The sequence below is a fragment of the Elephantulus edwardii genome, unplaced genomic scaffold, assembly GCF_000299155.1.
Source record: "Elephantulus edwardii isolate Elephantulus edwardi_28Jun2011 unplaced genomic scaffold, EleEdw1.0 scaffold00257, whole genome shotgun sequence".
Classification (NCBI taxonomy): domain Eukaryota; kingdom Metazoa; phylum Chordata; class Mammalia; order Macroscelidea; family Macroscelididae; genus Elephantulus; species Elephantulus edwardii.
The window spans coordinates 3,601,434-3,611,505 of record NW_006400007.1 but is presented as its reverse complement, the minus strand read 5'-3'; the positions used below and the strand labels follow the sequence as shown (position 1 = coordinate 3,611,505).

The following is a 10,072-nucleotide window of genomic DNA, read 5'->3' as shown; positions in this document are numbered from 1 at the left end:
TAGGATGGATGATTTCTTTTGCTGGGAAACTCCAAGTCTGGGGATCACTTCTGGTTCTCGGGAGATTGATTTAAGAGTCAGCCTCAGGACTGCCCTTCCCTCAGACATAGTCTTTTCCTGTGAAATCCTCACCTTGAAATTGGATTGCCCCACCTTACTTAACCTCCTTTATAAACTATCAACTCTTTAGTGGATTGAATAGTTTTGTACTTTGTAGTACTTTTATTGTTTACCCCATAGCTGACCCTCCAGCAGGTTTTCAGAGACAGGAAGGAGGAGATTGCCCAGCCTTCTCCTGCCTGGCAGCTGGTGGCCTTGAACCCTATGCCTTCAGGATTGCAATGCAGCTTCTTGCCATTAGGCCACCAGAGCCAGCAGTACTTTTAAACAATGACCTTCAGAACCACTCTTCGTGAGCTAGATTATACTAATCACATTTTCAAAGTGAGGAACCTAGGCGATCCAGGGAAGTGGTATGCTTACCGGAGGTTACTCTTAAATGAATGACTGAGCTGTGATTCCCATACCACAAAGCAGCTTTCCTGGAGCATCATGAATTGACTCAAGACCCCTGCCAGTCCAACCACCTACTGGCTACAGTAAAACAAGGTGTTTCTAGCTGAGAGAATAGAGCAGGGAGCTTCTCCATTTTCCTATGATCTTCTATATGCTCCATAGTACAGTGACTGAAAACTTGCAGCCTGCCCCAGCCCTTGTCATAAAATTGGCTCTGAGGCTGCAGAAGGAACCTAAAGAGCTTCTAGAGGTTCTTGTAAAAGTTTCCCTGAGCCCATAATTGGCAGACGACAGGGCTGACTCTTTTGCCCAGTTTCACCCTAGCTCTCAGTTACTCCTGCTTGGTGGGCGGAGCAAGAATGAGTCACCTTGGGGAAGCTCTAACCTACCTGTGTGTGGCCCTTGTCTTCTCTCTTACGCCATAGGCTCCAAGGTGACTTGTCTCGGATTCCTACAGAACCAAGCTCTTGGCTAGACCGATGCCCCAGCCCTTGCTCCACAACCAGGCGGAGCACTCATCTTACCTACAGCCTGGAACCCGGGCTGACCACATTGAAGCAGGATGCTCCAGCAGGTAAAAGTTAAGTTTGAGGTAACTTAGATCCCAAACACCTGAGTCCCCTTCTTGGTTTTTCTCTGCTTTAATGAAAGAAAGACAGCTCCACTGTCCTTGCATGGATTAAGGAGGGAGGAAGGGGAACATCATTTAGAGATCTCTGCTTCATTCTTTTCCACCCTCACTGGTCAAGGAACTCTTTTTCATGTCTAATTTTCATGTCTCCTGATTTTTCTTCTGAGGTGGGAAAAATAAGATGGATTAAGGAAACCATAGGCTATTTTGATGAATATGCAAACCTGCACCAGAGAAAGCTTAAGTTTCCAAGAGACATTCCTTGAAGCTAAGCCTTAAAAGAGTAAGAAGAGGCAGGGGGAAAGAGTAAGAAGGAGTATCGAGGTAGAAAAAGGAAAAAAATAGTCCAGGCAAAGAAGTCAACCTGTATAAAGCTATGGGAAGAGATGGCTTATGTTGAAATAGAAGATTCTGATGAATGGATAATGGGATTCATAGAGGGTGTTGTTATTGGCACATGAAACCTACCCTTATTCCAGGCCTCCCTGGAAAGGGCATCATTGCTCCAGGCCTGTGGGAGAAGCTCCATCTAATACCTATATTGTCTGTCTTTTTTTTTTTTTTTTTGCTTTGACAAACAATTTATTTTCTCTCCATTTAGGAAGCTAGAAATCTGAATTAGAGTGTTAGTTCTAGGGGAAGGCTTTTGTGTCTTTTGAGCTTCTGCTCCTGGACAATCTTCATGTGGTGTGACATCTCTCTTCCCTGCTCTCTAATACCTTTATTGTCTTTCATATGCAGTTTCTGACTCCAGAAGAATTCTTATAGATATTGCTGAATTTTTATTAAGTATTTCTAGGCATTGAGCAGAGGTAGATGGTTAAGATGTTCTCTGCCCTCAGGGTGCTGTTTGGACAGTACACAGGTGTCATCTAGTGTTGGGGCCTGTCAGTCTTTAGAAAGGATGAGAATTTAGATCAGCCCAAAGCTGATTCCTTTGAAGTGGAGGTTAGCCATACTCCCCATTCTCAATTCTGTCCCCATTACAGATACCAGCCATCCTCTCTGACAATTTCTACTTCTCTGCTGGCTTTGATAGTTCTTTGTCACACAGACTGAGCTTGTGCTCACAGTTATGTGACTTGTATTTGGGTCAACTTGCCAGTAATAGGATGGTTTCTAACCACAGCAGCTCTCAGCTACTTCTTCGTTATACCATCAGGCAGCCATTTCCCAGCCATGCCTAAAGAGAGCTGTGACCTTTTCTTGGCCATATCAGCCAACAAGCCCTTTGTTAGCCTCTACTCTGCTCAGATAAGGATTATAGCTCACTAACTCCACTGACAAGTCGCCAGTGATGCCCTCCTTTATCAGTAAGCCTCCTGCCTGAAGGTGTTTCTATCTCTTCCCCTCTCTCTCTTTCCTGCTCCCTGGACTAGGAAGCCACAGCAGCTGTCGCATACCTTTCTCTTTGTTCCTAGCATTAAGGCTGCTGCAGCCATTTCCCTATCACTGGACTGTGCTATCAATCCAACGCAATGCCATCGAGTCAGAACCAAATCATAGCTGACCCTCCATTGAGTTTCCAAGGCTCTAAATTGCACATGAAATCGGCCGTCTTTTTTCCCAACAAGCAGCTATGGGTTTGAGCAGTGTGATTCCCAACAGAGGTCTGCTGTAGTTACCACCTTTTTTTTATGTCTTCGGTGTTAGAGTTCTGTCTTAGGTCTAATAGGTTCATTTCAAGGCATTGCCCTGCCAGCCAGACCTCTCCTTGGTAGAACAGTGTCTTTCAATTTGCATCATAATCAGAGAATTCCCACAAGTTACTTAGTCCTGTTGAGTGATTTTACATATTTTATTGTTGTATATGTTAACCAGTTCCTTTCAAGATTGTGGGCAAGCCAGTCATTTTGGCAGAGTAGAAAGCCCAGGACCAGAAATGCCATATGTAAGAGAAATCCACTGCACTGAAACTAATCTAATGGTGCCTAGGCCTGGACTCAGCAGGCTAGCAGTGTGAGACCAGCCAGGCAGGGAGCTGTGGAAGCCAGTCTACTTGACCTCATGCCAGCCATGTGGCTCATGAAGCAGGACTGAGGGATGGACAGAAGTAGGCAGGACAGGTGTCTGCTTTGAGCTTTCTTTATTGTTTATTTTTTAAATTTTTCTATTTAAAAAAGCAGGGTTCAGATCTGTTATTCATAGGGTCGATATAAGTTATATTCAATTCAGTGGCACCTTAACAACAACAACAGTGTTTACCATAACCAAGTGGTTGTTGTTGTATACCATAGAGTTAGAACTGACCCAAAGCTGATCCTCTGGTGGGTTTTCAGAGGCAGTTAATAGTGTAGGAGGACATTACCCAGCCCTTTCCCATGGAGCAGCTGGGGGCCTTGAACTGCATGCCTTTGGGATTGCAGCACAACTTCTTGCCACTAGGCCACCAGACCTTCTTACTAGCAGCTATTCTATGTTGAGCCCTTGCTATGTGGTGGGTACTTAGCTAAGAATTTTATACATGTCATTTTTGTTTAATCATCACAATGTCCCCAGGAGAAAGACAGCAGTATTCTTATCTATATATATGTTGTTGTTACGTATCATAAGAATTCAGAAAATACAAAAACAACATTTAAATCATTTGTAATTACACCACACAGATAACTGAGTATCTTGTGATTTTTCCCCCCCCCCATAAATAAATACTATTAAATGTTTGACGTAGGATACATTTTTGTAACCTGTTTTATTCCATTGTATTCACCATTTGGACATTTTTTATTATTTTCCATTTTTTACAATTAATAAAAGCTGTACATTACATACACTTACTCCCTTCAGTATAATTTTCTGGAATTGGAATGGCAGGCTCAAAGAAAATGGATAGTTTTAAGGCCTTTGATGTATTGTCTATTTAGATGAGCTAATTTTGTCAATTTATTTTTGGTTGTTGGTTTGTGACTTTGAAGAAACTCGTGTATTACAGAGTAGAATTGCTCCATAGGGTTTCTGTACTGTGGTCTTTCTGGAAGCAGATTGCCAAGCTGTTCTTCTGCAATGTTGCTGGCTTTGAACATCTAACTCTGGTTACCAGGTGAGCACAAACCATGTGTACTACCATGGAACCTTAGGAGTCACTTACAAAATAATAATCAAGGAATTCTGGTGGTCTAGTGGGTAAGGAGTGCCAACTGAAAAGTCGGGAGTTCAAATCCACCAGCTGTTCCTTGGGAGAAAGATGGATAATCAGTCACCTCCTGTGCCTTTTATGGCCTCTGAAAGCCTGCTGGAGGGTCAGTTATGGCAGTGAGTCAGTGAGTGAGTGCCTTTTGGGATACTTTATGTTGTGGTGGTATATTCTTAAGTGCTTGCTAATTGAAACGTCAGTGATTCAAATTCATCAGCCACTCTGGGAGGAAGATGTGGCAGTCTGCTTCTGTAAAGATTGTGGTAATAGGGACATCATTGCCAATGTCAAAAGCAGTACCAGAGAAATATCTGTGTTTCATTGACTATGCAAAGGTGTTTGATAATGTGGATCACAACAAATTGTGGCTAACCTTGAGAAGAATGAGAATCCCCAAACACCTGATTATGTTCATGGAAAAACTATGCTTGGACCAGGAGGCAGTCGTCAGAACAGAGCAAGGAAACATTTTATGATTCAAAATCAGAATGTATCAGGGATTTGTCCTGTGTCCATACCTTTTCAGTCTGTATACAGAACAGATCATTTGAGAGTCTGGACTTTATGAGGCGGAATGTGGCATCAGGACTGGAGGAAGATTCATCAACAACCTGCATTATGCAGATAGTACAACCTTACTTGCTGAAACTGAGGAGGGCCTGAAGTATTTGCTGCAGAGGGTCAAAGACTGTAGTTTGCAATATGGCTTGAAGCTCAACATCAAGAAAACGAAGATTCTCACCACTGAGTCCATTGGCAGCATCATGGTAGATGGAGAAGAAATAGAAATTGTCAATAATTTCAGCTTGCTCATTTCTGCAGTCAACATTCTTGGCACCAGCAGTCAGAAAATCAAAAGACGAATTGCATTAGGAAAAATCTACTGTCAGGGACCTCTCCAGAGTGCTGAAGAGCAGAGATGTCAGTCTTGAGACTAAGGTGTGCCTGATCCAGGCCATCGTCTGTGAGGAAGACAGTTGGGTAGTCTCCTCCCATGTGCTTTATTGCCTCTGAGAACCCACTGGAGGGTCAGCTATGAGTCTGTTCCAACTCGATGGCACAGAACAACAATATAACCTTCTGAACCAGGCTTTCCCTCTGATGGACCCAGAGCAGCAGAAACTTTCCAAACTAAATTTGAGTTCTTAGAGGCTCTCTCGGAAGCAAGGACTCTACTTTTTTCCACTTTATTTTTTTCCCTATTAGCGGCATCTTTCAAAAAAGCTCCAACCTATGGATCTTTCCTGTATTCCACAACAGACCTCCTTGGGCCCTACCACTGCCTTCCCCAATAGGACTTCTTATGCCCAATCTGCTAACAGACTTGGCTGCAGTTCTTGGCAGTAGAGGATTACATTTATTGATGACATACTTTGTGCCAGTGCTTTGTATATTTCCTTTTTCTTCCAATACACCTGAGTTGGATTTGTTTTCCTTTCTTTTCAAATAAAGCAGCTGCATATCAGAGAAGTTAAGTAACTTACTAAGGTTCACAGGGCAAATAAATGAACAGAATGGAAATTTGAACCAAACCAGCCTATGATGCCAGAGACCAGCCTACTTTCTGCTCTACAAGTCCTACATTTATAGCTGCAGTTGGCGTGACTTTCAACCCTCATGGCCTTCATGTTATCTATCCCTTTGTAGGTTAACAGCCACAGTCTGGACTCTGATAGCCAAATTGGGGAACCCATTGGAGGAAACCTACAGGATTTTCTGGATGGGGAGACCCTTTTACACGAACTGGATGACCTCACCAAGGTGAATCCTGTGACTCTGGAGACAGGTATGGGCCTTCTCCCCCTGAGTATCTTTTCCCAGTGGTTGAATGTGTGATGAAGATAACTGACCCAACTTCCCTGGCCCCAGACCAAAGCAAGCAGAACTGCTGGAACTTGGAACTAGGTGGATTGTTTCAGACCTCAGCTCATGAGATCCCAGCATCTGTGCCCAGACTCCCTAAGACAGGCTTGGTCTTGATTTGGGGCTCATCTTAATTAGATCTTATACCTATTAATCAGGGAACTACTGGGATTTAATGGCACTTGACTAATTGTAGAGAGAGTACTGCTAGAGGGATACGTGTTTGTATGAGGTGTGTCTGCATTTAAGCCAGATTTTACTAATCGTCTCTGTGTCTCAGTTCTGAGGTGCTTGCAGGCTCGGTACACAACAGACACCTTCTACACCAATGCTGGCTGCACCCTGGTGGCTCTGAACCCCTTCAAGCCCTTCCCTCAGCTCTACTCAGCTGAGGTGATGAGAGAGTATCACACTGCAGCTCAGCCTCAGGTAAGGTGTCTCATGGCCTCAGGGCTCCCCACCCTCCTGCTTAGCCTGGGGTAGCTTCTCTATCCCTATCCTTACAACCATACATTCAGTCTCCTAAGAGCCAAGCCCTGCCTTGGCTTGAAGGAGGCTAAGAAAAAGGGGTAAACAGAAGCTCAGGAGTTTTGGGCACATAAGTAACTGATTATAGGACAGTGAGGGTAAATATTTATTTAACTGAGTTTGGAGCCTTAAAATAGAGACATATGATAAAGAATGCATATATTTTTGTTTGTGGTTTATTAATAGGAAAGGATTTGGAAGATCTGTATGTGTTTTTCAAATCACATATTTGGGAGGTGGGAATAAAAGCATACAACATAAGGACTGTCCTAGAATATCTAGCACACGTTCACTGAAAATAATAAATTCCTATGGAGGTGGGTGGTGGAGCGGCCAGAGACTAGGTTTATTGATATTAAAGTGTACATGTAAGGTATGTTCAGAAAGAAGCAATAACAAACTTGCTGGAGTGGAACGGTGGGGAGAGGAGCAGCAGATGAACATGCAAAAGTGAAATAAGCTGAAGCAGGTTTGAAGGGTCACAGCAGGCAGAGGAACCACCAAGCTTCTTCACCAGGGATGGAGGTGGGAATATGAACCGAGCTGGTCATGGGACCCAGGAAGCTAGGGGAGCTGATTCAGGGAGACAAGCAGTGAGAAGACTTGGAGGCTTTGTGATAGTCCAGGTGCAGGGTGGCTGATCCATGGACACAAGGAGCAGGGACAGCTCTGGAATCAACAGAACGGCTGCTTTCAGGATGTGGAGTAGAAGTGATCACATGCTGGCAGTGCTGGACAGGCTAGGCATCCTGCAGATGGACAGGTCTCCCAGAATCTCATGGTCGTATGTCCGAAAGGACTCCAGGAAAACTTGTCCTAAGCTCATCATCTCCCTGCTGTGTCCCCTGCCTCCCTGACCTACTAGATGTGACCTCCTCAAAAGCAAAGTAATGTCATGGTCCCCTCTTGTTCCTCAGCACCCAGCTTTATGGCCAGTATGTTGAGGACAATGAATGAATTGTTGTTGAAGCAAAGGAATTAAAATCTTTTTCTTTTTTTAAATTATTTTTGTGTGTGTGTACCATTAAATCGGATCTGACTGGTATAGGAAGAGATTATCCCTCCTCCTGCATCTGGTGGATTCAAACCACGCATCTCTGGGATTGTAGCGCAAGCTTCTTGCCACTAGGCTACAAGAGCTCCCTATGGAACTCAAATCTCCTGATTGATGAGTAGTTTGGGAAAGGTTATTGAACTACTCTGAAACCCAGATTTCTTTCTATAAAATAGAAAATTAGCCACCTAACTAACATACAGACTTCTTTGGAAACAACTTGTAAGAAAGTTCTTTGCAACCTGCAAAGTACAATAACTAATTAACAGCAAAGGAAACTATGAATGGTTAAGACAGGGGCTTGAAGTGTTTATGTCATACACTAGTCCAGGCCAGGACTGCTTTCTGGCTGAGAGAAGGTGAGTGGATGAAGCCACCATGGAGGTCCCAAAGTTGGACCTGACACTGGTATGGAGAAAACTTTTCTGGAAGGAAGCATACTGGCATTGGTATTTCTCGGCCATCACTCCGTGGAGAGAGGTGTTCACTCACTTGAACGTTCACCTCTTGATGTTACAGAAACTGAAGCCCCACGTCTTCACTGTGGGTGAACAGACCTACAGGAATGTCAAGAGCCTGATGGAGCCAATTAACCAGTCTATTGTTGTCAGTGGAGAGAGTGGTGCTGGAAAGGTAGGCGGGCCTCTCCCCATGCTGTCAGCATCAAGACTGGCTGAGTGTGCTGCCTAGTCCTTCCCTTATCTGTTGGCTTAAGCAGAGTCAGCGTGTGTGGTGGGCAAACACTGGACTAGAAGTCCACAGGCCGAGTTCTAGTTCAGGCACTACTGAACTCCGGGTAAGATGGTTTTATCTCTGTGCCATTATTTTCTCATTGAAAATCACTCCAAGCCCAGCTGCCGTTGAAAAACAAATGCTAGCTTTGGGGGATTACAGCATAGTGGTGATGAATTCCAGGAGGGTGCCTAGCTTCCGTAGACGCCAGTTCCCTCAGCTGATAATGGCATTGAAGAGAGGACTAGCCTGTGTCAGATTACCCAGGAACTAAGATGCATACTTACTTGCTAACAATTACTCATTTTTTTCACCACATCAAAGATTCTGCTTCTAAATTTGGTTGGCAACTTTCTCTCGCTGCCCTAAAGCTCCTTCCTATAGAATCAAAGCCTCTTTTCAAGTTTAGAATTCCTGACAGGGACAGAGTGAAATACCCAGTGAGCGACGCTCATTTGTGCTTATTTGCTAAGCTGTAGTGTATAGTTTCCCCTCCCCCCCCCAAGCACAGACTCACTACAAATTAGTAAGTAAGCACAAGAAGGCCCACACTTACTTTGTTGGGTAATCAATAATCCTGGTGTTGGTATGAACACAACTTGTGGGGCTGCTGTGAGGGTTACATGAACCAGTGTCCACGAAGCAGTATGTGTGGGCTTGCACCTGGCCAGCTCCTCAGCAGTAGCAGGGTTATTTGCGGAAGAGGGTTTATTGGGCAGTCTACCTTATGCCCTCAGGGTTGCCCATGCTGGCAAGGGTAGTTCACTGGGCCAGCAGTGAGCGCATATAGAATCTTGAGGTGTGACCTGTGGCTTCACAGGTGAGACAGGTGTTACATAAGGATGGACATTGCATAGCTACTTAGAGGAAGCTCCTGGCAAGGCCTCCTTCCCAAGCTTCATACAGCTGCTCTGCTCTTTCCGTGTTACTCTTACCTTCACAGGAGCCTTTGCACAATGAGCTCATTCTGTTCACACCCACGTATGACAGAACTGCTGGGCACCTAGGTACTTAGGCGTGGGAGGGGAGAAATGTGTGAAAAAGCTAACATCCAGTTGACTGAGCCTCTTAGTCCACTGTAAAAGACAGACAAGGAAATAAAGGAGGACAGTAAGTTGTAGAAGTTAAGGCTCAGGTAAAGAGAGGCTGTTTCCGAGAGCTGCATCCATGGGCTCATGAAACATACCTGACACCCAACTTCCCTGGCAAACCCCATTGCCCCCCAGAATTATATGAGGTAGCTGAGGCAGGATCTGACCTAAGACCCATGCAACTAGAGTTCAGTAATTCTATTAAACAGTCACTATGGCCATGGATAAAGACTGAGATAACTTTTAAGTTTATTTTGAAGTGAGAAATATTGCTACATGGTTGAAAGTCAGGCCATACCATAAGGCTTACAAAGGAAAACAGCAGCTCTCTCTTATCTCTGTCATCGTCCCTCACTTAAGAGATGGATATTTTCACATCTTTTCATTGTTTGAACATTTACATTCATATTTCTAAGCCACATATGTATAGTATTGCTTCTTGGTCTTTCAGATTTTTTTTTAATAATTTTAATGAACATTTACAGAGAATCTGGATTTCCATTCATTCATTGCTGCACTTCTCT

At 44.0% G+C, this 10,072-nt stretch overlaps 1 protein-coding gene across 1 annotated transcript in view; it reads left to right on the top strand.

Moving 5' to 3' along the window:
* The first annotated feature begins 1,078 nt into the window (after positions 1-1,078).
* MYO19 (myosin XIX) overlaps positions 1,079-10,072 on the top strand; it is a 28,605-nt gene continuing 19,611 nt past the window's right edge. The window contains exons 1-4 of the mRNA XM_006899459.1: positions 1,079-1,090; positions 5,928-6,066; positions 6,424-6,572; positions 8,245-8,358. Of these exons, the coding sequence (XP_006899521.1) occupies positions 1,079-1,090; positions 5,928-6,066; positions 6,424-6,572; positions 8,245-8,358 (414 nt within the window). The remainder of the gene's footprint in view (positions 1,091-5,927; positions 6,067-6,423; positions 6,573-8,244; positions 8,359-10,072) is intronic.